This window comes from Rousettus aegyptiacus, unplaced genomic scaffold (genome assembly GCF_014176215.1).
Source record: "Rousettus aegyptiacus isolate mRouAeg1 unplaced genomic scaffold, mRouAeg1.p scaffold_m13_p_3, whole genome shotgun sequence".
NCBI classification, from domain to species: Eukaryota; Metazoa; Chordata; class Mammalia; order Chiroptera; family Pteropodidae; genus Rousettus; species Rousettus aegyptiacus.
The window spans coordinates 79,022,090-79,049,091 of record NW_023416306.1 but is presented as its reverse complement, the minus strand read 5'-3'; the positions used below and the strand labels follow the sequence as shown (position 1 = coordinate 79,049,091).

Below are 27,002 nucleotides of genomic sequence, written 5' to 3'. Positions count from 1 at the left end.
TAAAAGGGAACCAGTCAGAAATGAAGAACACATTATCTGAGATGAGAAATATATTAAATGGAATAAACAAAGGAATAAACAAAGTGAATAATGAAGATCAAATGACCTATATAGATGGTGGGGAAGCCAAGGACACTCAATCAGAATGGCAAAAAAAAGAAGCCAAGACTATAATAACAATCTAAGGAGCCTGTGGCACACTATTAAAGGTAAAAATATCCGTGTCGTCGGAGTACCTGAGGGAAAACAAGATGTTGAACAGCTATTCGAAAAAAAATAATGATGGAAAACTTCCCTAACCTGGTGAAGGAAATAGACATACAACCCCAGGAAGCTCAGAAAGTCCCAAGAACCAGGAACCCAAACAGACCCACACCAAGACACATCATAATTAAAATATCAAAGGTTAAATACAAAGAATCTTAAAAGCAGTGAGAAAAGCATATAGTTACCTACAAAGGAGCACCCATAAGACTGGCAGATGATTTCTCAAAAGAAAATATGCAGGAAAGAAGGGCTTGGCACAAAATATATTCAACATTTTGAGGTAATGAAAACCCAGCATCTACAACGAAGAATACTATATCCAGCAAAGCTATCATTTAGAGTTGAAGGACAAATAAAGAGATTCCCAGACAAAAATAAGCTAAAGGAATTTATCATCACCAACTCAGTATGTTAGAAAGACTCCTTTAAGAAGAAAAAATATGTACCAAAAACAGGAATAAAGAACGGTAACAACTACATTCTTATCAACAAGTACCTCAAATGGAAAAGAATTAAGTGCTCCAACCAAAAGATAAAAGTGACTAAATGGATAAGAAAACAAGATCCCTACATATGCTGCCTACAAGAGACTCACTTCAGATTAGAAGACACATACAGACTAAAAGAAAGGGGATGAAAAAAGATATCGCCTTGATGGACCTAGAGGGTATATTGCACTGAATCAAATGGGTCCGATAGAGAAAGACAAATATTGCATGATTTCAAGTACATGTGGAAACTAAAGAACAAAATCAACAACAAAAGTGAAAATAAACTCATAGATACAGAGACTATTTTGAGGGATACTTGATGGGATACTAGATCGAAGGGGGTGGGGAGGAAAAAGAGGGCAAAGGGATTGAGAGGTGCAGGCGGATGGCTGCAGAATAGACATGGGGATGTAGAATATAGCATGGGAAAGATGGTTAGTAATATTGGAATAAATATGTGGGAGGGGGGAAGAGGGGGTCCTAGATTTGGTGTGATGAGCACTCTGAGAGTTGTGTAGATCTCTGATCAACAATATGCTGTACAGGCGAGGCTGGTGTGTCGTATACCAACTATAACTGAAAACAAAAACTGAATTGTCCAATGTAAAAAATAAAAAAGAAAGTTCTACAAATCAATAAAGTTAACCTACAGAAGTCAAAAAAAGAGGCAAAGGACGTGGATCAACATTTCTTCAAAGAAAATATACAAATGGTAAACAAGCACATGAAAAGATGCTAAACGTCATTAGTCATTAGAGAAACGCAAATCAAAAGCATAATGAGATTCCACTCTAAACTTACTAGAATGTCTTTAAACAACAAAACAGAAAATAGAAAGTGTTGGCAAGGATATAGAGAAACTGAAGCCCTCCTACATTACTGATGGGAATGTAAAATGGACACCTGCTGTGAATTTGGCAGTTCCTCAAATGGTTAAACATAGAGTTCTCACATAATCCAGAAATTCCACTCCTAAGTATATACCTAGAAGGAATCAAAAACATGTTCACACAAAACTTAGGACAAGAAAGTTCATAGCAACATTATTAATGATAACCTGAAAGTGTAAACAACCCAAATGTGCACTGGAAGTTGACTGCTAAATTATCAATAGACAAACGAATAAAATATTGTGTATACAAACCATGAGATGTTATTCCTCTTTAAAAAGGAATAAAATTTGACACATGATACAACACAGGCCTCAAAGACATGCTATATAAAAGAAGCCAGACACAAAACGTCACATATTGAATGATTCAATTTATATGAAATGTCCAAAATAGGCAAATCTATAGACAGGAAGTATATTATTGATTGCCAGGGGATGGGGATAGAGGGAATTGAGAATGATTGCTAATGAGTAAGGGGTTACTTTTTTGGGATGACAGAAATGTTCTGGAATCAGGGCTAACAGCTACACAGTTATGTGAATAAGCTAAAATCCAGTGAATTGTACACTTTGGAATGGTTAAAATGGTGCATTTTATCTCAATTAAAAAATATATACCTTTAAAATGAAAAAGAATAAATGACATTTGTTATACTGAGTAAAGAAATTGCAATTTTGTAAGTAGTGGTAAATAATAAAGATGCTATGAGAACATTTTTAAAAAACTGTGGCAAAATATACATGACCATTTTAACCATTTTTAAGTAGTTCATTGGCCTTAGTACATTTACATTGTTGTGTAACCACCCTCACCCCTTTCTAGAACTTTTCTCATCCTGCGAAACTGAAAAACTATCTGCTAAATAACTTCCCATACCCTCTTTACCCTAGTCCTGGAAACCACTATTCTGCTTCATGTCTCCATGAATCTGATGAGATTCTTCACAAAAACAGAATCATACCATACCGTATTTGTCCTTTTACGACTAGCTTACTTCACTTAGCATGTCTTCAGTGTTCATCCATGTTGTAGCATGTGTCAAGACTTCCTTTCTAAGGCTGAATAAATATTCCATTGTACGTAAATACCGTATTTTCTTTATCTATTCATCCAACAATGGACATTTGGGTTGCTTCCACCTTTTGGCTCTTGTGAAAAATGCTGCTAATCAACATGGGTGTACAAACATCTGTGTCCCTGCTTTTTTAAAAAATAAAAAAGTTATAATCTATTTTTGAAGGGAGATTTTGGAGGAAGTTTATTAAAAATGAAACTTTTTTGAAAACACACATATATTTTGCATTATCTTAAGGACTAGCAATTTATTTTAGTTGAAAGCCAACCAAGAGAACCCAAAGATCAATGGTATTGTTTGCTTCAAAGAAACACAAAAGACATAAAAGTATCCGTTGTAAATTTATTATGCATTAGGAAGCTTAACTTAAAAACCAACAGCGTAGTAAAAAGATATGTTATTTCTCTTCATAGCAGAACAGGTTTCAAAATATATCTTCTTTTAAATGTATTTAATCAGTACATAATCTTTTATAAAAGTTGTATATATTTTTCTGTCAACACTTTTATTACATTTATAAATACAAGATTTACACAGCACTCCATCAAAAAAAATTTAAAACTCCTTACAAATCTTTACATATATTTCATACCTATAAAACTTTCAAAGAAGTGCTCTTTTAAAAGTAGGCCCCAGTTAATGGTTCATTTATCAGTGCAGCAAAATACATATAAATCTGTAAAATTTTCTTTGTCCATAAAACATCTCAAAAAACTAGCAAGATACTTATGAAACCGAGTTCACCCAAACCATCATATTTTAGAAAGGAATCTGATGTGCATATTCCCATGAGATTCAACAGCTAGATAAATAGAAATAAAGATCTACTGAAAACAAATACATACTACACAAAGCAGTTAAGGCAAGGGTATGATGAATGAGAAAAACTGAGAAGTAGGACAAAAGAGATGTGGGAAAAAACAAATATAAACTCCACTGGTATCCAGTTACTAGCTCTCATCCTCCCTTAGGAATGTTTATATTGTTGAAAACTTTCTTAGACGCATCCTCCAATTTCTATGTTGCTACCAAAATGCTTGATGTGTGTTTTCTTTTATAAAATCACCTTGGATCTAACCAAGACACTAGGGTCCAGGAATCTGAATTGCTAGTTCTTCACGATTTATGTTTATATAAAAAATTTCCTCCAATGGTAAAGGTTATCACTGATCACTACTATCAACATCCAGAGGTGTATATGCTGAATTTCATTCTAGCCGAAAATATTAAGTAGAGACAGGGAAAGAAGAGAAAGACTAGGTTTTTGTTTGACCTTTGAATGAAGGCAATAGATCCCTGATAATGAGTGACTCTTGGAGCAGCCACTCATCGACACCTATGGGCTAGATGGGCACTTTTCAGAGAAAACAGGAAGAAAGAAAACAAGAAAGGATTCTTTATCTCAAATCCTACACCTTCTGCTGAAAAGGACATGGAAAGACTGCTGTCACTTGTACTGTAGAGGCATTAAAGGAAAGCCATCCTTTCTAGCAGAGATATGACTTTTTCTATTTGAGTTTCAGTCTGGACTCCAGATAACTTTGAGAGTTGCATACTATTTGTAGGAATGTATTTCAAATATTAACTTGTTCTAATGTACAAATGGAAAGGAAATGAAGAAAAGAAACAGGAGGAGGAAGAGGAGGGAAGCAGAGAGCCACTTATCAAATCTGGCCCTGAAGGATGCCACTAGCATCTCACCTCCAGCACCACGAAGTTTCCATGTGGTGTGGCTCTCCAATGATTCTCAGAGACGGTGTCTGCAGAATCTCTTTTTCTGCCTAGTTTATAGCTCAGTGCACTGATTCCCAGGTTCCTCGAAGGAAGAGAGCTCCCAGATGCTGCTGTCTTGCAACAGTGGCTCAATGTCCTCATCGCTACCCCGTTCTGGGGTGTTGGTCAGGTTGCTGCTGATGCTGTTGCTAGGTTTTTGAGTTCTACTGCCTTTACTATATTCAGGGATGAATAAGGCAACTAGAAAAGACATAAGAACTATACATGCCCCAAATAAAAATGGTGGGCCTGGGATGACAGCTCCCTGATGGGTGTGGGAAACAAACAGAGATGAATTCGGTTAGTTTTTTCAATACAAAATTAGTTCCAGATGACCCAAAAAACCCACACAATCTCAAAGTGAATCATTTTCTTATAAGCAAATGTTTCATTAAGTTTCAAGGCCAATTCTAGTAGAGTCTAGTGTTTGCAATATGACAGAGGGCAACTAATCACTGCTTTTTCACCACTTCTCAATAGTTTAGTCATACCTGTAAGTAACAGTTGTTTATCTCTAATCCCATTCTATAACCTCAGTTCATGTAGTCTATGCACAAACATTAATTCCAATTTTGTACAGAAATCTATGCTAAATATCACTTGGAAGGTGAGAAAAATTCCAAATAAAGAGTTGAAAAAGTACTCTAGCTCACTTTCTAGCTGGAATTTTAAGTTATTTTATATTTTATTTGGCATGAATTTTTACCAAGGACAGCACTCTGATCAGAGTAATTGTGTAAGTTGAAAACAGAATCTGGACAGAGTTAAGACAAATATTTTACATAATGTATTAAATCACTGAAATGATCCCTTCCCAATCCCAGGAAGTACTGAACACAGTACCTACTACCATCAAATACAACAGTAATATTATACAAATAACACTCTCCAAATTTAAGGTCAGAAGATATTTGCTATAGTCAGACATAATCATTGTTATGAAATTAAACATCACCAAATTACCTGCAGGGCAGCATAGTTGGAATTCAATTCTGGTTCCAACTCAGTCAGTTCCACATGAAACACGTAGAATATGAAGCCATACAGTGCTGGCCCCAGGCCATTACACAGTCCTCTTATTCCAGTTATGATCCCCTGGGCAACACCTATGTCAGAACAAAGATGGAACACGGTTTTCTCTGAAAAGCATCTCAAGATTGGGTACTTAACAGTACTTTCTTAGAAACTGTGGTATACTGATTTAGCAAGGCTGAGAAGTCTGTGCTGAGAAAAGTAGGTTAGGAATTTCACTCATCATATTTTCACTGCACAAATGTTTTCTTGGTCTTGCCATGTTCTTTTAATGTTATCACCCTGTGCCCTAACATCTATAAAAAGATGAAATTACAATGATATTTCTGAAATCCCTTGGTAATAAATTTCCCCCATAACAAACTTTAATATTCTCCATTTACAGGCAATTTCCACTTTTCTGTGGATTAAGATTTCCTACTCATTTGACAGTGCTTTTACAATAAAAATCTGCCCTTTGCCATCTGCAGTTCACGCGAGTCCACAGCAATCCTGATGCTGTGTGGTCCGGGCACCTCCAGGCAGACTTGTTCCTCACTGACCTCTGCATTTCTGATGCAACTCCCTGAAGACCTGCATTGAAAAATCCCTGAATTGCTAATTTCTAGATATCTTTGGTTTCTAATGTGGCAGGTAAAAAATTAGCTTAAACCAAATAAAATGCATGTTTCCGAAAGTCAAAAATGGTCAATGATAATTCAACCTAATATAGTGTTATAATTTTGTATGCTGACATTTAGAAACATCTGTATCAATATATATAAGCATAAAAAGAGCCCAAGAAAATTTATGCCATGAAAGACAGGACAGTGTCTGTCACACCAAGCAGTGCCCATCCTCTACAGATGACTTCACTTTAGTCACAATACTTCCCAAGGATGTTACCATAGCTAGGGTAATACAGAATTTGTGGCCCAGTGACACCATTTTAAAATGTGGACATAAATAAGATGACTGATTTCTGATGTGGAAAAATAGGAACAATAACTAAACTATTTTACAATCTAGATTTTTAAAAAAAATTTTTTAAAGAGCTCTAAGGCATTTAAATTTTTTTTTCTTTTATAATTCACTACTTCCTGATTATAGTAAGGTAAGCTATTAGGAGATGAAGGAAAAGAATTGATTCTGGTAGTGGAAACTGCCTAAAAGGAAAGCCGGAGGCAGAAGAAGGATAAAGTGAGAGTCTACACGGCAGAGTGCTACTCTTCACAGTCGTCTTAATTTTGTCTCTCACTCTGCATTCAATTATCAACAATACACAGATTTATTTTTTCTTTATTCTCTCAAAGAATTATTTCTGAAATTAAGCTAATGGACTTTGAATGGTTCCAAATTAAAGAAACTTCAGTGATTATAGTGATTAAATAGCTCATTGTTTTACTAATGAATCTGTCATTATTTAAAAGACATCTGTTAAATTTTTTTTTTTAAAAAAGATGCAATCTTTTATTTCCTTGTTTCACAAATAAAGGTGGGTGTGCTGGTGTCATCTGTTATTATTAGTCTAGTTAACTCTTATGTTATTACATGAAAGAGGAATCAGAACTGGAAAGAGAGAACAGTCTATTTCCACTTCTTAGTATTCTTAATTATTGAGTCCAGATTTAAAAAATACTATAGAATCAGAGCAGGAATGAAAACAGAATTTTCCTATTTGCCAAAGTAAATAGGTATGATTGTTGAGAAAAGCCTACATGGCTGTCACCTCCTGCCCTGTTGACATGAAGAGAGGCTCAGAGCTGCTCGTGTTTCTGGAAGGTATGTCTCACCTGAAGGAGGAAAATAAGAGAAGGAATGGTGACCTCACCTTGCTGATCTGACTCTGCATTCTGAGAGACGAGGGCACTGACTGCTGGAAATGTGATGCTGGACATGGCAGCCACTGTCCCCGCTGCCCACATCATCCTGCAATGATAGGACAGGCTGCTGTCAGGTGGCAGGCCAGCCTGAAAGAGCTTGCTGCACACCGTACAATCAGCGGCGCAAGCACAAAATGCTTTCTGTTTTTTTTCAAGTTAAGTTGTATTCAATTTTTCCTCTTTAAAAACTGATTTTTTTTTTAAACTTGGAAGGTTATATGTCACCTTCTTAATACTGATCACTTCACAGACTAGGAAAGTTTCACTTCTTTATTTTACCTCTTTCAAAATTTGTTCTTCCTGGCTTTCCTATTATCATTTTTAGATGTAAGCTCAATGAAGTTCAAAAAGATTTCTTGTTTTCTTAAGTCCCACATTTTCCCCATCAATTTCCTACTTTTTCTTTGTACTTCTCCAAGGCTCACATTCACACTGCTCAGTTTGCTACCCCCAACAAAACATCACGTGCCATCAACAAAAAAGAAAAACCTAGAAACCTGGAAGTGCAGGATGACATCCTGCAGACTTCCAAGCCTGTTTTGGACTTTTGTCTTTTTCTCAATGAAAGAGACTTAAGTGTGTGTCAGTGTTAAGTATGAGTGAGAGGAAAGTGAGGCCACAACTGGGCTTAAGGGGATGGCTGACATGCACATGCTTACTGAAAAGGAAAAACCCTTCAGGTTGACAAAATCTTTTTAATATAGCATGAGCTTGACTGAATCAGCTACTGAAGTTCATAGGACTGAAACTTTAAAGAAGAACCAACAATTAACCTCTAAAGCATTTCTAGTTTCTCTAAATTATGAGCATTAACGAATATTTAAATGACGATTAACTCTAATATTTAAAATGGAATATGAACTCTGGTATTTGGATCAAGACACATGGGGAAACTTGCTGCATAACAAAACAGCACTGAGGATTCTTTTTGCTTCTTCTTATTTTGACCTTCCTATTTATGGGAATCTAACACGCAAGCATTAATAATTGTCTCAGGGTACACAAGATTTTGGAAGAGATCTTAGGAGTCATTTAAGTCAATGTTTTATGTTATAAAGGTTATATCACTGCCCAAGGTCACTTAGCTAATTGTGGACACTGAACCATAATGTCATTTTTCCTTGTGCTTTTTTTTTCTTTCTTTCTTTTTTTTTTTTTTACTATATGTCATGTCCCTAAAAACTGACAAATGTATTTAAAAGGTAGATATAAAACTTTTGGGAAGATTGCGGGGAGAAAGCACACACACTTAAGTAACAAATCACTGAAAGTCACTGAGGTAAAGACAATCTTTACAAATAATCTTAAATTACCTAGTTCCACCCTTCCCCAAGACACAAAATCAGTAAAAAAAAAACCCCTTGCTTCCTTCACATCACATTCAACCAACTTGAGCTCCTCTAAAAGAAGCATCTATTAGTTCATGAGAATCCATGGGAGAGGCTTACCAGGCCTGAGATCCAAAACCATACCAGGCTAACTGGAACATCTGGAAACTCAAGCCAAGGAGGACGGTATTCTTATTTCCTAATGATCTCATCAAGATGGTAAGAAAGACTGTCTGCAAAGTGAAGGAGATAATCCTGAGAAAACATGTGAACACACAGATTTGATGCACGCTTTGAGGAAAGCCTAATAATGATAACCAGGGACCTCTAAGGGCCAGACTTGAGACCATGCAGTATGGATGTAGCTCTAAAGGAGTGGAACTTCAGGGGCTTCTCCCCAGGAACCTGCTTATCTGGTGCTTTGTGAGCACTTCTCCAGAAAGGTCATCATAGCCATGATAAGTCAGTGCCTCAGTATCTTTTGAGAAATGCCAATCACTTAACTACCAGTAAATAGCAAGCCCCTGCTGAATATTTACAGAATATGTGGAATTTTGCTGGAGGTTTGCAGTTTCACAAAGTTGGATTGATATAATTTGATTTTAACAAATATATACTCTACTAAAAAACTAGTTGAGATAGCTTGAAAAGGCACAGGATTAAGTCCCATGGTATAATGGTTAGCACTCAGGACTTTGAAAAGGCATAGGATTAAAAGATGAGCCTGGGTTGAGTAACCAGAGTTAATATGAAAAGCCTGAATCACGAGCAACTTGCAAGTTTAACATAATTTACATTTGTTGATACAGTTCAACAACAACAAAAAAGAAAGGCTTTTGGCTTGATGCATTCCTATGAGCCTTTTCAATTCTAACATTTAGGCAAAACAGTTCTGGAGCCTTCTCATTTCACAGAAGAGTGCTCTACCTGGTCTACCATGCTTTAAAGCAGCATGTAGCTGTTTCAGGGAAATAGCCCCAAGGGAATCTCATATGACATAGTGAATGCACTTAAACATGCCAAAGAATTTATTTAAAGAACACTTGCTCTGCCTTTTGTGGTCCTATATTTATAACAGATGAGGAAATGTTTAATGTTCTTTACTCATTGCATATATTCTAATATACTGATTTACCACATTTCTTCAGTCCTGGGGATAGCAGAGGTTCAAACAGTTACTGATTTTCATTTCATTTTTAGTTGAACTTACTTTTCAACATTAAAATTATATTGAAACATTCTAGTTAAATAAATTTCACAATATCTGTAATGAGTTAGGTCGTGATTGGTGGTTATAACAAATTTCCATTTGCTGAACAGACCCAGTAGAAATAACAAGTATCTTAAAAAGTACTGAAAGGTGGTATTTAAGTTCCTCCCAAAGCATAACCTCAATATTCTATTAAACTTAAAATGATTCTATGGACCATAACCATGTCAGTTTACTAGGTTTGATATTGTATCATAGATATATAAGCGGTTATTGTGGCAGGGGAAGAAGAGGGGCTAAAGTAGGAGGGCAGGGGATATTCATGAACATTTCTTCTCAGCTTCCTGTGAACCTACAGTTGTTTCAGAATAAAAATGTTAAAAAAAAAAGAGAGAGAGAAAAAGGCATGAGTAAAATGATACTCACCTGAGCCACAATAGACAGAATTCCTACCATAGCTATGAATGCTGCAATTTTAACAGATCCAAAACCTATGACCTGTGGAACAGAAAAAAACAAAACACTACTGTAATGTAGATATTATAAAAATAAATGCTATGTTCTAGTAAAGCTATAAGCTAAAATAGTTGAACAAAGTTCATAAAACCTTGACAATGGCATATTAAGGTAGTGCTAAAACTTGAATCCATTTAACCAGTAATTTATATCTAAATGTAATTTAAAAAATCATTATAAGTAAGCACAATTTAATAAATATTTTTAAGATAGTATTTCCTATTATAGGCCTACCCTATTGTTTCACATCCCTCCCCATCACCAACCCCCCAAAACCCAAATGTAATGTTATTAAGCATTACAATAGAAATAATTTGACTTTTGATGCTGTCTATACAGAATTTGCTCACAAGCAAAGTCAGTGGACCTCAACTTTAGCTGCACATTAAAATCATGTGGTCATCAGAGAAGGAGAGAAGAGGGGAACAATGAAAGTCTGGAACCCATTTGAGTCTATTTAAATCAGACTCTCTGGGCCAACACATAGGTATGTTTTAAAAAGGTTCCATGGTGATTCTAATGAAAAGCCAAAGTTAGCTGGCATTGATTTCTAAGCCTCTTAACCTTATAGGCAGCTCTAAAATGCCTAAAACTTTTAGTTTTAAATACCATATTTTTTAAAAAAGTTATTTCCCCCTCTACTGAAATTCTATGAAATTCAGAAAAAGGACCTTAAAATTATTGAGACTAAAAAAATAGAAAAGATCAATAAATCTAAGAGCTAATTATATGAAAAGATAAACAAAATTGACAAAACTTTAGTTGGACTCACCAAGATAAATACAGAAAAGACTCAAAATCAGAAATGAGAGGAGATATTACAACTTATGAACCATACAAAGGTTCAAAAAAGACTTCTATGAACAATTATATGGCAACAAACTGGATATCTAGAAGAAATGGATAAATTTCCAGGACCATACAAGCTACCAAGACTGAATCACAATAAAACAGAAAATATGAACAGACTGATTACTAGCAAGGGGTTTGAAACAGTAATCAAAAACACAAGTCTAAGACCATATGGCTTCACTTGTGAATTTCATCAAACATTCAGAGAATTACTACCAATCCTTCTTAAACTCTTCCAAAAAAACCGTAGAGAAAGGAATTCTTCCAAACACATTTTATAAGGCCAGCATTACCCTGATACCAAAACCAGACAAGGATGCCACAAATAAATAGCAGGCTAATATTTGTGTTGAACAAAGATGCAAAAATTCTCAACAAGATTAACAAACTGAATTCGATAATACATTAAAAGGATCAGGCACCATGATCAAGTGAGGCTTATACCAGAAAGGCAAGAATAGTTCATCAGCAAATTAGTCACTGTGATATACCATATTAATCCAATGAAGAGTAAAAATCATATGATCATCTAAATAGACATAAAGCATTTGATAAAATTCAACATCCATTAATGACAAAAACTCAGCAAAGTAGATACTTCAACATAATAAAAACAAACCCAAAGCTAACATCATTCAACAGTGAAAAGCTTTCGCTTTTCCTCTCATATCAAGAACAAGATATGATGTTAGGGTATGTCTACTCTTGCCACTTTTATTCAATATTGGAAGTCCTAGCTGCAGCAAAGAGGCAAGAAAAAGAAATAAAAGGCATCCACACTGGAAATGAAGAAGTAATACTGTCACTATCTGTGGATGACATGATGTATTTAAAAACCCTAAAGACTCCATCAAAAAATTGTTGGAACTAATACACAAATTCAGTAAAGTTGCAGGATATAAAACCAATACAGAAAAAACCATTGTATTCCTATATACTAACAAAATTTCAGAAAGAGAAACAAAGAGAAATAATTCCATTTACAGTCACAACCAGAAGAATAAAATACCTAGGAACAAACTTAATGAAGGAGTGAAGGACATGTACTCCGAAAACTACAAGACATATTTGAAAGAAACTGAAGAAGACACGAGGAAATTAAAAGATATTCAGTGTTCATGGACTGGAAGAATTAATGTTGTTAAAATGGCCATATTACCTAAAGCAACAGACTTAATGCAATCCTTATCAAAATCCCAATAGCATTTTTCACAGAAATAGAACAAAAAAATCTTCAAATTTGTATAGAATCACAAAAGACCCCAAATAGCCAAAGCAATCCTGAGAAAAAAGAACAAAGCCAGAGGTATCACACTCTCTGACTTCAAATTACACTACAAAGCTACAATAACTGAAACTGGCAGAAAACATACACACAAACCAATGGAATAGAACTGAAAGCCCAGCAATAAACCCACAAATATATGGGCAACTGGTAAAGAAGCCAAAAAATATACAATAACGAAAGGAAAGTCTTTTCCATAAATGGTGCTGGGAAAACTGGAAAGCCACATGCAAAAGAATGAAACTAGGCTGCTATCTGACACCATACCCTAAAATTAATTCAAAATGGATCAAAAACTTAAATAACATGACCTGACACAATAAAATACATAGTAGAAAACAAACAGGCACTAAACTTATGGAACTTGGTCTCAGAAGGGTTTTTGTGAATTTGACTTTAAAGGTATGGGAAGTTAAAGAAAAAATGAATGAGACTATTTCAAACTAAAAAGCTCTACACAATGAAAGAATCCATCAACAAACAAAAAGGCAACCAATCAAATGGAAGGATATATTTGTAAACAATACCTCTGATAAGGGGTTAATATCCAAAATATATATAAAGAACTCATACAACTCAATAACAAACAAACAAACAAACAAACAATCCAATTAAAAATAGGCAGATGACTTGAACAGACACTTTACTAAGGAAAACACAGATGGCCAACAGGTACACGAAAAGATGCTCAATATCAATAGTTATTTCTTTTATAACTGTCAGAATGGCTACTATCAAAAAGATAAGGAATAACAAGTGCTGACAAGGATGTGGAAAAAGGAAACACTTGTGCACTATTAGTAGAAATTTAAATTGGTGCAGCCACTATTGGAAACAGTATAAAGGTTCCTCAAAAAATTAAGAGTAGAACTACCATATAACCCAGCAATCCCTCTCTTCTGGGTATCTACCTGAAAAGTTTGAAAACACATATGAAGATATATGTAACTTTGTGTTCACTGCAGCATTATTCACAATAGCTAAGACATGGAAACAATCTAAGTGTCCTTTGATGACGAATGAATGGATAAAGGAGATGTGGCATATATATACAATGGAATACTACTCAGCCATAAAATGATGGAATATTGTCATTTGGTACAATATGGATAGATATTGAGAGTATTATACGAAGTAAAGTAAGTCAGAAAGAAAAGGACAAGACCGTATGACTTTACTCACATGTGGGATATAAAACAAACAAAACAAAAAAGCAACAAATGAACAAATAAACAAATAAAAATCTCCGGAAACCCCAAACTCATCGATACAGACAACAGAATGGTGGTTACCAAAGGGGAATGGGGATAGGGGAGAATGAAGAGGGTAAAGGGGGTCAAATACATGGTGACAAAAGGAGACTAGGATTTGGGTGGTGAGCATACAATAGAGTATATGGAAACTATATCATCAAGTTGTGCATCTGAAATTTATATAATGTTATTCATCAATTTCACCAATAAATTTTTTAAAAAATTATAAAAAACAAAATTAAATACTTAAGGACAAAAATCTGTTATGTTTCTTTACACTAATAATGACCTATCGAAAAGATAAATTAACAATCCCATTTACAACTTCATCAAAAAGAATAAAATAAATTTAACCAAGGAAGTAAAAAACTTGTATATTAAAAACTACAATATTAATGAATGAAACTGAAGACACAAATAATGAAAAGATATTCCATGCTTATGAATTGGAAGAATATTGTGAAAATGTCCATCCTCTACCCAAAGCAATATATGAATTCAATGCATTGCTATAAAATCCAACCGTATTTTTCACGGGAATAGAAGATACAATCTAAAATCTGCATGGTACCATGGAAGATGATGAATAGCCAAAGCAATCTTGAGAAAGAACAAAGCTGGAGTAATCTTGCTCCCTAATTTTAAACCATATTTCAAAGCTATACTAACTAAAACAAGGTGGTATTGGCATAAAAATGAAACATAGATTAATGGAACCAATCAGAGAGCCCAGAAATAAACCCATGCACATATGGTCAATTAATTTCTGACAAAGGAGCCAAGAATATACAATGGATAAAAGACAGTCTCTTCAATACAGTGTTGGGAAAATTAAACAGATACATGCAAAAGAATTAAATTGCCCATTATCTTACACCATACACAAAATTAACTCAAAATGGATTAAGGACATAATGTAAGACCTGAAACCATAAAACTTCTAGAAGAAAACATGGGCCGTAAACTCCTTAACATAGGTCTTGGCAATGACTTTCTGAATCTGACACCAAATCAAAAACAACAAAATCGAAAATAAACAAGTGGGACTATATTGAACTAAAAAGTTTCTGTACAGCAAAGGAAATTGTTGACAAAATGAAAAGGCAATCTATTGAATGGGGAAAAAAAACTAACTGGATGTCATTTATCTGATAAGGGGCTAATATCTAAAATACATAAAGAATTCATACAACTCAACAGAAAAAAACAAACAATCTGATTTAAAAAATGGGCAGAAGACCTGAATGAATATTTTTCCAAAGAAGACATACAGACGGCCAACAGGTACATGAAAAGACGCTGAACATCATTAATCATCAGGGAAATACAAGTCAAAACTGCAATGAGATATCACCTCACATCTGTTAGAATGGCTATTATCAAAGACAAGAAATTACAAGTATTGGCAAGGATGTGGAGAAAAGGGAGCCCTTGTGTACTGTTGGTTGGAATATAAATTGGCATAACCCCTATGGAAAACAGTACAGAGGGCCCTCAAACGATTAAAAATAAAACAAACATAAGATCCAGTGATTCCATTTCTGAGTATTTGTCCAAAGAAAACCAAAACACTAATTTGAAGATATTTGCACCCCAATGTTCACTGCAACATTGTTTACAATAGCTGGGATACTGTAACAACCTAAGTGTCCATCAGTGGATAAATGGATAAAGAAATGTGTTATATATGTGAACTAATCATCCATAAAAAAAAGAATAAAATCTTGGACATTTAGAACAACATAGATGGACCTTGAGGGCATTATGCTAAGTGAAATAAGTCAGACAAAGAGAAATACCACATGATCTCTCATATGTGGAATCTTAAACTAAAAAAAAGGTCATAGACACAGAGAACAGATTGGTGGTTTCCACAGGCGGATGAGAAATGTGCGAACTATTTTTTAGTTTAAGCGAATGGAAAAAAAAACCCATATTAATCGATTTGTGTATATTAAACCATTCCTGTGCCATTGGGATGAAGCCCACTTGATGACGGTGTATAATCTTTTTCATGTGTTGTATTCACTTTGTTCATATTTTCTTTAGGATTTTTGCATCTGTATTCATGAGATATTGGTCTATAGTGTGTGTGTGTGTGTGTGTGTGTGTGTGTGTGTGTGTGTGTGTGATCTTTACCAGGTTTTGGTATCAGGGTAAATTTGGCTTCATAAATGAGTTAGTAGTATTGCCTCTTCTTTGATTTTTTAAAAAAGTTTGAGGACAGGTATTACATCTTCTTCGAATGTTTGTTAGAATTCACTTGTGAAAGCATCTGGTTCTGGACATTTACTTTTTGGTAGGTTTTTGATGATTGTTTCAATTTCCATAATGTCAATCAGCTATTTAGATTTTCCAGTTCTTTGTGATTGTCTAGGAAGGTTGCAGATTTCTAAGAACTTGTCTATTTCTTCTAGGTTATTTAATTTGGTGGCATATTATCTTTCACAGTATTCTTGTATGTTGTATTTCAGTGGTATCTGTCATAACTTCTCTTTCATTTCTGATTTTGTTTGTGTCCTTTCTCTTTTTTCTTTGAGTCTAGCCAGGGGGTTGTCAATATCTTTTCAAAGACTCAGTTCTTGGTTGCACTAATTTTTTCCTATTTCTTTTTGTTCTTAGTTTCATTTAATTCTGCTCTAATATTTATTATTTCCTTCCTTCTGCTGACTTTGGGCTTCACTACTTTTTTTTCTAGATGTAATGTTAGATTGTTTATTTGAGATCTTAAATAAGTACATTTAAAAAGAATAGCATTTAAATACCATACAATTCACCCATTATAAGTGTACAATTCAATGGTTTTATATATTTACAGAGCTGGACAGTTATCACCACAATTTTAGAAAACCTCATCACCCCTCAAAGAAACATGATACCCCATTGGGACTCCCATTCTCCCAGTCTACCCCTCTGCCCAGCCAGTAATATGCTTCCTGTCTCTATGGTTTTGTTTATTCTGAGCATTTCATATATATGGTCCTGGCATCTTTCACTTAGCATTTTTTCAAAGTCTGTCCATATTAGAGAATGTTATTAGTGCTTCATTGCTTTTAATTGACAAATAATAACATTCCATTATATGGATATACAACGTTTTTGATCCATTTCATCAATCGATAGACATTTGGGTTATTTCTACTTTTTGGCTGTTATGAATATTAATAATTTATGTAAAAGTTTCTGTGTAGACATGTTTTTTCATTTCTCTTGGCTATATACTTAAGAATAGATTTGCCAAGGAATCCTATGTTAAACACTCTGGAGAACGATCAGACTCTTTTCCACAGTGGCTATACCATTTTACCATCCCAGCATTTTGACAGTTCTCATTGCTCCAGATCCTTGTCTGTCTTTTTGATTAAAGCCATCTTAGCTTTGCTTAGGTATGAAGTAGAATCTTACTATTGTTTTAATTTGAATTTCCTTGATGGCTAATGATATTAAGCATTCTTTCATGCGTTTATTGGTCATTTGCATATATTCTTGGAGAAATATCTATTTAAAATCCTTTGCTTATGTTTTCAGTTCGGTTATGTGTCTTTTTATTATTGAGTTATAAGAGTTCTATATATATATTGGATATAAGTTTCTTATTCATATGCTTTACAAATATCAAATGCGATTTTAACTAAAATATGTTTGCATGTGTGAACTTTAAAACAAGCACAAATGTAAAATAACAATGATTCTTATTTGTTATAATTGGGTGGTAGTGGTGACATTAAGCATATGTATAGGAAAAAAGGGTAGAAAAAGAAGTTATTCACAGTTGTATATTATACATGTGATGGGATGAGATAAAATTTTTCATTTTCTTATTTGGGCTTTCCCATTTCCCTAAATTAAATGCATAATTTAATTAAATACACATATAATTTTCTACATTAAACACACTATCTCAGCACTATTCTCTCTAAATCTCTAGTATTCACCCACCAAAACTGATCAAAATAGAAACAGAACTGCCTTAAAAAAGGTTTACTTATATGCCATATAAAATATTAGTGTCATACTTTCAGGAAAACTATAAAAATGGTGAATTTAACAAGTTTTATTAAAAAAAAAAGATCTCCAAAAATACAAAAATTTATCATAGGAGGAGGCCTGTTTTGTGTTTTGTCAAAGTGGAGTGAACCTTTAGAAGGCCTTTCAGGGAAACTGGTAAAAGACCAAGACAGGATTGCAATAGACGGCAACTCAGTTCTCAGCAAACCCAATTGCTAGAAAAAGAAGCTTAAAAAAAAAAAGAAAAGAAAAAGGCTTAAGTCAATTGCCTTTTGAGGGTACAAAGTAAAATATAAATTTTTAAAGAAAAAATGCATAGGAGAGAAAAGATTATTTTGATTATGTTTGTGAGCCGCCTTGGAGTCCACAGCAACGCTGAGCGATGGCCTACTGAAGATAGCTCAACAAACTGGCTGTGATCAGGCCCAGGTCAGGGGATTTTTGAGGTAAAAGTTCCCTTTCTGAAATTTAATGAATATTATTAAAGATCTAAAACATTATGGTAAATTGTTTCTGCTAATTTTCTTTCTGCATAATTCTCGAAGAAATTTTTTCCACAGTAAATATCCTATTTTCAAACATCACTTAATCAGGTTTCCTGATTACTAATTATATCTCAGCATCTACATTTATAACTTGAAGCAAATTCATACACTGATTGTCCTCATGTTCAAAAGCTATTAGGCACCCACTACCCACCTGCCTGAGATAGAGAAAAAAACTTGAATACTGTCCAGCTTCAGGAAGGTAAGAAAGAAACACGGTGATGCAGATTAGTAAGACAGTAGAATCTTTTCCAACTTTCTTCAGTGACTGTGAAAAAGCAGAAAGAGAAACACATAAAATGCAAATAGACACTATTGTCACTGATATTTTAAGATACTGACTTCTTTTGTTTTGAACTATTAAGGTGGATAAAAAAAGGTGAATTAATTATATAAGGAAGTGAACCTTAACATTAAATCTGTTACTAGCTCTTTGGAAGTTACAAGTTATACTTTCTGAGGGGTGTGTTTAAAATATGACAACTTAAAACACTCTCTCTCTCTCTCACATCCTGAAACAGACCCTGAACATCCAATGAACAGACCCCTAAAAATATATTGCTCCACGACCTTTTAAGAAAATCTCATCTTTTTCATTCATAATATAGCTTCTTTAAAGCCATAAACAATATAGGGTTTTCATTACACATAAATTCACTCTATTCTTTGAAATGTTAATATTCAATTTGCCTGTAAACTGGTTGACAAATTAAGTATGTTCCAGCCATGGGGTCAGTGACAAGGAGACTCTCTGACCAGCAAACAACTTTTTGAATATTATAATCTTGTCCAAAAATCCTTCTTACTTTCCTTTCTACACAGGATTATTGAGTAGCTGAACAGGTGCACTGTTTTCTAAGAAATGAAAAGTACTGCAGTACATTCTAGATCATCATAACCTTTATACAATGGCAAAAGCACCTAATGACTATTGAAAACTTACTACACACCAGACATTAGACTAGTAAATTTATATACATTCACTGTAACCCTCACAATATCCTAAAAGGTAAGCCATAATAGTTCTAGTTCAAAGAGGAGTTTCCATGGGTAACTTGATCACTGTATGACAAGAAGATGGGAAGCCCACTAGTTCCCGTGTGTACACCTGGTTCCTTCCTTTTACATGTGGCACAAACAGAATGGGTAGGGTCCCCAGGTCATGTCCTGAGGGGGCTTTTAAAAAAACAATTTCTGATGAGTTAACTTTGGTTAATTTTTTTCTGCATATGTTTTCTTTAAGAACAATTTCAGGTAAGGTGAGAGAAGGGGAGAGGTTAAGACTCTTCTTCTAAGTACTTTTTCTAGTTGTTAATGGGATTACTCCCATGCCCCAAACCAAAAAAAGTATAGAAAACAAAGAATCCATTCAAACTGCAAAAGTTCAAATCCTCTGGTCCAAGAGGATGTATAGTAACAATTTAGATAATAACTACTTTAGTCAGATCAATGCTTTTATCCTTTTTGAATTTAAGTGAATGAAACAACCACTTCAAACAGTCGCCTTCATTAATTTTGTTAAAAAAAGGATGAAAACCACCATGCAAAAAAAAAAAAAAATTCCTTCCCTTATCAGGGATTAACTGGACATTTTCTCTCGTTTCCCTTATGACAACCACATGCTTGATTTAAGAAATGTCAATTCTATATATTCCTTGGTGCACAGCCTACATCATCAGTCTATTACTTGCAATTGCATTTTTTTTCTGCTTTCCTAGAGAAAGAAATGGGATGCTTGAGGTTGCACAAATGTTCTTTTATTTCCAGGGCTAAGAAAAATAAATAGGAAAGTAAACGTTTTTATATTATAATTTACCGCAAAAGGGTCTGCTTGTTTCCAAGAAATCTGAACTCCCCAGGAGAGTGGTCTCATTTTCTCTGGGAAAGATTCTGGAACAGCCAATAAGATGAAGCAGATGTCCAGAAGAGCCACCACTGTGGCCACCAGCACAACGAGGTTGTCTCCATAATTGGCTGAGAGGTATGCTCCAATGGCCGGGCTGCTGACCAGACTGGCTGCAAAGGTGGCTGAGACCTGTGGAAAAAGCACACTCTCACCCAGGGTTCTATCTGCTGCAGATGCACACCTACGTTCCTGTTCTTACCCAGGGTGCCCTAGGTGTATACCTATAGCCATTCTCCCTGGCTTTAAACAAGACAAAAGGAATGTGTTGCACACAAATTTAAAGAAAGAGAATCAAAGTAATTTTGTTTTAAGGATTTGTTCACCAACTATTAACTGGAGAAATACTGAAAAGCTACAAGAGTAAAAAATGTTTTACTCTTATTTTACTATTTAAAAATGTTATTAAAAATAATTGTGAAAAGCTTTCTCAGAAATATATGCCTTAGTCTTCTTTAATTGAGTAATAGGGATGTGAGGAGAAAGGCATTTTAAAAATTCCTGCAGGATTTATGATAAAAATCTATGAATTACTCAGGGACTGTGCACAATTTCATCTCCCTAAAACATGCACTGTTCGAACTTCCAGTCAAGATGGCGGAATAGGTAAGTGCTGTGCTTGCCTCCTCCCATGGTGACATCAAAATTACAAATAAATTAAAAACCACCCCCATTGAAAACCACCTAAAGACTAGGTGAACATTAAGTCCCATAACTAAGGACATAAGAAGCCATGTCAAGACTGGTAGGAAGTGGCAGAGAAACGAAACGGGCTGGTCTGACACCCATGTGTAGTGATTAAGAATCAAGAGTGCTATCTCAGCTGCAGAAGTCCTCCCTGAGGATTGAGGGGTCACAACCGCATACCTAGTTCCCTACTTTACTTTCCAAAGGGCGCCAGTGCCAAAATAGAACCCAAAAATTCTGGCTGTGAAAACCAGGGGGAATTATGGCTGAGTGAGGCAGAGGACAGCTAAAGTCCTCCTAAAGGAGCCATGCACAGACTCGGTGATGGACTCACTCATTCTGAGCTCCAGCGCTGGGGCAATAGCTCAAAAGGTGCCAGGAACATATATGCAGGAACTGTATTGTCTAGCTTCAGTGCGAGGGCTGGAGGGTAGCTATATCCTGGACAGAAGTGGAAGCAAACTCCACTGTTCCTTTATTGAGAACCTTCCCCACCCATGCCTATAGGCACAGGTTGGGTAAAGTCTGAGTCTCCAAAAACCTGGCTAACACCATTTGCACCACCCTGGTGATTCTGATACCACAGCTCAAGCAGTTTCCAGTGGCTGGCTTTTTTTTAAAAAAAAAAAAAAAAAACAGCCTATACAGGCTCCTGCTGTGGGTGTCCCTAAAATCTCTTAAAGATTCACAAACTCCAAACGAGCAGTGTTTGGCTTTGGCAAGCCTTGTACCTCTGGCTAAGTGGATTCAAGCCTGGCATCAGTGGCAGCTAGCCTTGGTTCACAGCTTTCACTCTCCCAGGTACCTCAAAGCACAGCACAAGAAATAACCTTCTGCAGATCACTTTGTAGGCTACTACCAGGTAGCTCTGAGAACAGGCAGCATCTGATCTTGGCATGCACCAGTGCCCCTCCCAAGAGGCCCCAGAACCAACATACCCGGTAATGGTCAAATTCAGACCACGGCAGACCACCATCCAACCACATCAGCAAATGACATACCCGAGGGCTTACCTGGCAGGGATAAGAGACCCACTACTGTAAATCCCATTCTGTGGGGTCAGCCCATCTACAACCACTGCACACAGCCAATCAGCCTGAGGGTCAATTCCTCCCACTGATATACCAAGAGCAATCAATGCACAACTACAAAAGGAGGGCACACATGACCCATACAAGGAACACACCCGGAGCACAGAGCTCGGTGACCAGCGAGACTGTGCCACTAGGCCCCATGGGACACCCACTACATAAGGCCACTCCATCCAAACCAGAAGACATAGCAGATATATCTAATATATGTAAACAAACACAGGAAGTAAGCCAAAATGAGGAGATGACGAAACATGTCCCAAATAAAAGAACGAGGCAAAACTCAAAAAACAACAACAACAACAACAAAAAAAAACAACTAAATAAAATGGAGGTAAGCAATCTACCAGATGCAGAGTTCAAAACACTGGTTATAAAGATGCTCAATGAACTTTTGGGAAGAATAAATGAACTCAGTGGGAATATTAACAAAGAGCTAGAGCTAGGAAATATAAAAATGGGGATTAAAAAAAACACTGAAAGTCAGAAATGAAAAATAAATTAGAGGAAATCAATAGTAAAGTAGATGAAGCAGATGATCAAATCAGCGATTTGGAAGACAAGACAACAGAAAACCAATCAAAATAGAAAAGAAAAAAGAATTTAAAAAGTGACTATAGTTTAAGGGACCTCTGGGACAACATTAAGTATACCAACATCTGTATTATAGGAGTACCAGAAGGAGGAGACAGAGAGTAAGAGACTACAAACCTATTTGATGAAGTAATGACTGAAAACTTTCTTAACTTGATGAAGGAAACAGACAGGAAGTGCAGAGTTCCACACAAGATGAACCCAAAGAGGCCCACACCAAGACACAGCATCATTAAAATGCCAAAGGTTAAAGACAAAGAGAGAATTTAAAAGCACCAAGAAAAAGTAGCTTTGTTATCTCCAAGGAAGCTCCCATAAGACTGTCAGCTGATTTCTCAAGAGAAACTGCAGGCCAGAAGGAATTGGCACAAAATATTCAAAGTGATGAAAAGCAATGACCTACAAACAAGATTACTCCACCCAGAAAAGCTATCATTAAGAATCAAAGGATAGATAAAGAACTTTCCAGACAAGAAAAAGCTAAAGGAGTTCATCACTACAAGCCAGTATTACAGGAAATGTTAAAGGAACTTCTTTAAGAGGAAAAACATAAATACAAATAATAAAACAGCAATAACTATATACCTATCAGTAATCACTTTGAATATAATGGGATTACATGCTCCAATAAAAATATAGGGTGGCCGATGGATAAGAAAGTAATAGCCATATATATATATATATATATATATATATATATATATATATATGCTGTCTACAAGAACTGACTTCAGATCAAAAGACAGACTGAAAGTAAAGGGATGGAAAAAGATATTTCATGCAATGTAAACAAACAAAAAGCTAGGATAGCAATACTTGTATCAGACAAAAAAGAGTTTAAAAAAAGGTTATAACAGGAGACAAAGAGGAATACTTCTTAATCATAAAGGGATTAATCCAACAAGAAAATATAACCCTGGTGAACATTTATGCACTCAATATAGGAGCATTCAAATATATAAAGCAAATACTAATAGAGATAAAAGAACAGATCAACAGTAATACAGTAATTGTAGGGGATTTTAATATCCCATTGACATCAATGGATAGAGCATCGAGAGAGAAAATCAACAAGGACACAGCAGCTTTAAATAACACATTATATCAGATGGATATAATAGATAATTTTAGAGCATTTCACCTCCAAGCAGCAGAATCTTTACAAGGGCAAACGAAACACTTTGCAGGATAGTCCACATGTTAGGCTACAAAGCAAATCTCAATAAATTTAAGAATGAAATTATATCAAGCATCTTCTCTGACCACAATGATATGAAAGCAGGAATCAATTATAAAAACTGAAAAACACATAAACAAAATACAGGTTAAATAACATGCTACTAAACAATGAATTGGTTAACAAGGAGATCAAGGAAGTAATCAAAAGATACCTTGAGGCAAATGACAATAAAAACACAATAACCCACAATCTGTTGGACAAGACCAAAGCAGTTCTAACAGGGAAAACTAGTTTAAAATAAAGGTTATAACAAAAGACAAAGAGGAATACTTCTTAATGATAACAGCAATACATGCAAGAAGCAAGAAAATTCTCAAATAAACAATCCATCCTTAACACTTAAAAGAAGTAGAAAAACAAACAAAGCCCTATGTGAGTAGAAAAACATCAGAGTGGAAATAAATGAAATAGTCTCAAAAAACAAAAAACAAAACAAAAAAAACAAACCTGAAGATCAATGAAACCAAGAGCTGGTTCTTTGAAAAGATGAACAAAATTGATAAACCTTTAGTCAGATTCATCAAGAAGAGAGAGGACCCAAATAAATAAAATCAGAAAAAGGAGAAGTAACAACCGAGACCACAGAAAAACCAAGAATTGTAAGAAAATACTATGAACAACTGTATGCCAACAACTTGAACAATCTGGAAGAAATGGATATATTACTAGAAACAATGATCAAAAAAAAAAAGTCTTCTATAACTTTGTAATGCATTCAATAATTACTCGCTAAATGAATGAGTGTAGTCCCTTTTCTGTAACACCATGTCCCAAAAAAGTGACTGAAACACACAATCAGCAGTATAATACCAATGGATTAACATGGCTGAAATTCTAACAACTCTGCAATTTGAATTAGGCACACAGAAAATTCTAATCTTAGCGTTTGCTTACTGTTTAGGGTTTGTGAAGAGATTGGCTAACAAGAAACAAATCAAATCAACTTAAAGAACTTTGAAGCTGATAACTAAGGCATCTTCCTAATCTTCCAACCCTAATAAATTACGAGCCATTTCTACCTCGCTATTTTTAACTTTTTTATTTCAATTGCTTCATATTTTCTTTTGTATAAGCCAATATTTGCCATTTACTTTAAATCTCACTTTTCACTGAATTTTTAATAGAACGTTAATTACTTTTTTGGTTAAAAAACAAAATTTATTATCTTACCCATCCATAAGCAGTACTTCGCTCATGCTCCTGAGTGACATCAGCTACATAGGCAAATATCACAGAGAATGTGACTGAGAAGACTCCAGACACAGAAATCATTGCGAAATACCACCTATAAAAGATTATTTTAATTACCCAGGAAGCAGATCAAAGATTATAAAACAAGAAATAAATTTAAAAATATGCATGTATAAGTACATTTAAGGGTACAAAGGACAACTAATAAAATTATAAACAAGGTGAAGAGGAAGAAGTAGAAACATACTAATTTTGTCATTGCTTAATGGGTGTCAGTAGATGCAATTAAAAAAAAATGACAGCAAGGGATAAGTAAAGAGTTTTAAAGGAAGTCAAAACAAATAAAATAAAAACTTTCTATATTTCCTAGTTTTAGTTAAGAAAAAGACATATACAGCAAATGACTTTACAAAAGCTACAAAAAAACAGAAAGTGTAACAAAAAACATTAATGTAATTAAGACTAAAAATTCCTATCCTGTGCATAGATGCTTTAAAAATATATAGTTAAATACTAGCAAACAGAACATCACAAAACAAAAAGTAGTTTATCTCAGGATATAATGATGTTTCAATATTAGAAAGTCTATTACTATAACTTATTATAGTGATAGATCTAAGGAGAAAAATCAAATGATCTCCACTGATGCAAAAAGGCATCTAATAAAATTTGACATTGTCTCTAACCACTATGCAATACATCTGAAATTAATATAATATTGTCAACTGTATTTGAAAAAAATTAAAAGAGAATTTGCCATCTCATCTTGATTAAAAAAAAAATCTCTAGATAAAATAGGAATGAGAATAGGCTATATGATTTATAATAGAATATAGGTATACTATTCTTATACCATAGTATACTTACAATGTAGTATACACAAAAGTGACTGCTGCCTATCCATGTAAACTATGTGCCTATCAGTGTCCTCAACCAATGAGATGAACAAAGCAAAACATCTGCAGTCAACTAGGCCACAGCAGTGAGTACAGTTGTCATCAGTCCCCTCTTAAGACCCAATCCTTTAACTAACTCATGGCAACACCTTTTATTTCTTTTTTTACCTCAATAACTTATCTTAGGCTTAATTCTGTAATCTCATTTCCTCCTTTATAAAATGGACATGATTGTAACTTCCCAAACTGGCTTTCGGTATTATCAAAGAGATCAAATAAAAACACAGATACGACTGCTTTGAAATGGTTAAGAGATCTGCAGGTGAGTTACTCATGAGTGACTCAAAATAGACAGTTATGACAATGGGACTGAGCCACTTACCATGGGCTAATCCTCATCAGTGGAATTGGGAAGCAGGTAAAAAAGACAGTGCAGAGGAGAAAGGGCTTCCTCCCCCAAACATCAGACAGAGCACCTATGAGTGGGGCACTCAGGAAAGAAAGCAGGCCCTGGAGAAGAAAAGAGAAGCAAAGGTCAGATTTATGATATGATTTGCCAATTACTTGAAATTCTTATTTTCTAAATGAGTATCTAAATGTTACAGTTCATTTTATTGGCCCCCAAACAGAATAATTTGAGACATTAAATAGAAAGCGTCATTTAAAAAAATTCTAACAAAATTTCTAAACATGCTGTTAGAAAGGGAAGAAAGGGGTAGAAGCTTGTTTTCTGGGAGAAACTGAAATGGAGGTGATATGAAATATACACACTCACAGTTGGCCCTTAAGATGAATATACACCAAGTATATGGGAAGAAGCCAGAAACTTAATTCATTTTAATAAATATGTACAGCATATCTATTATGTGCAAAGCTCTGAATTAACTGGTGCAATGAAGACATACAAATACATACCTTCTATTCTCAAAGCGCCTGTAAGCTAATAGGGATAAATGTGTATACCAAATGTCCATAAGAAAAGTTAAAGATCTATCTGCCTGGTGAACTCA

The 27,002-nt window shown here is 34.8% G+C and overlaps 1 protein-coding gene across 2 annotated transcripts in view; it reads right to left on the bottom strand.

Annotated features, from left to right (window-relative positions):
• Window positions 1–3,048: 3,048 nt before the first annotated feature.
• The window catches only part of MFSD14B (major facilitator superfamily domain containing 14B), an 87,784-nt gene continuing 63,830 nt past the window's right edge, over window positions 3,049–27,002 (bottom strand). The window contains exons 4-12 of one of the 2 annotated variants that reach the window (XM_016126011.2): window positions 26,375–26,502; window positions 25,076–25,190; window positions 20,207–20,425; window positions 18,545–18,658; window positions 10,358–10,429; window positions 8,842–8,954; window positions 7,342–7,439; window positions 5,463–5,605; window positions 3,049–4,764 (exon numbers count right to left, since the gene is read on the bottom strand). In XM_016126011.2, the coding sequence (XP_015981497.1) occupies window positions 4,513–4,764; window positions 5,463–5,605; window positions 7,342–7,439; window positions 8,842–8,954; window positions 10,358–10,429; window positions 18,545–18,658; window positions 20,207–20,425; window positions 25,076–25,190; window positions 26,375–26,502 (1,254 nt within the window). In that variant the 3' untranslated portion in view covers window positions 3,049–4,512. The remainder of the gene's footprint in view (window positions 4,765–5,462; window positions 5,606–7,341; window positions 7,440–8,841; window positions 8,955–10,357; window positions 10,430–18,544; window positions 18,659–20,206; window positions 20,426–25,075; window positions 25,191–26,374; window positions 26,503–27,002) is intronic. The other variant, XM_016126013.2, reaches the window with a different exon arrangement.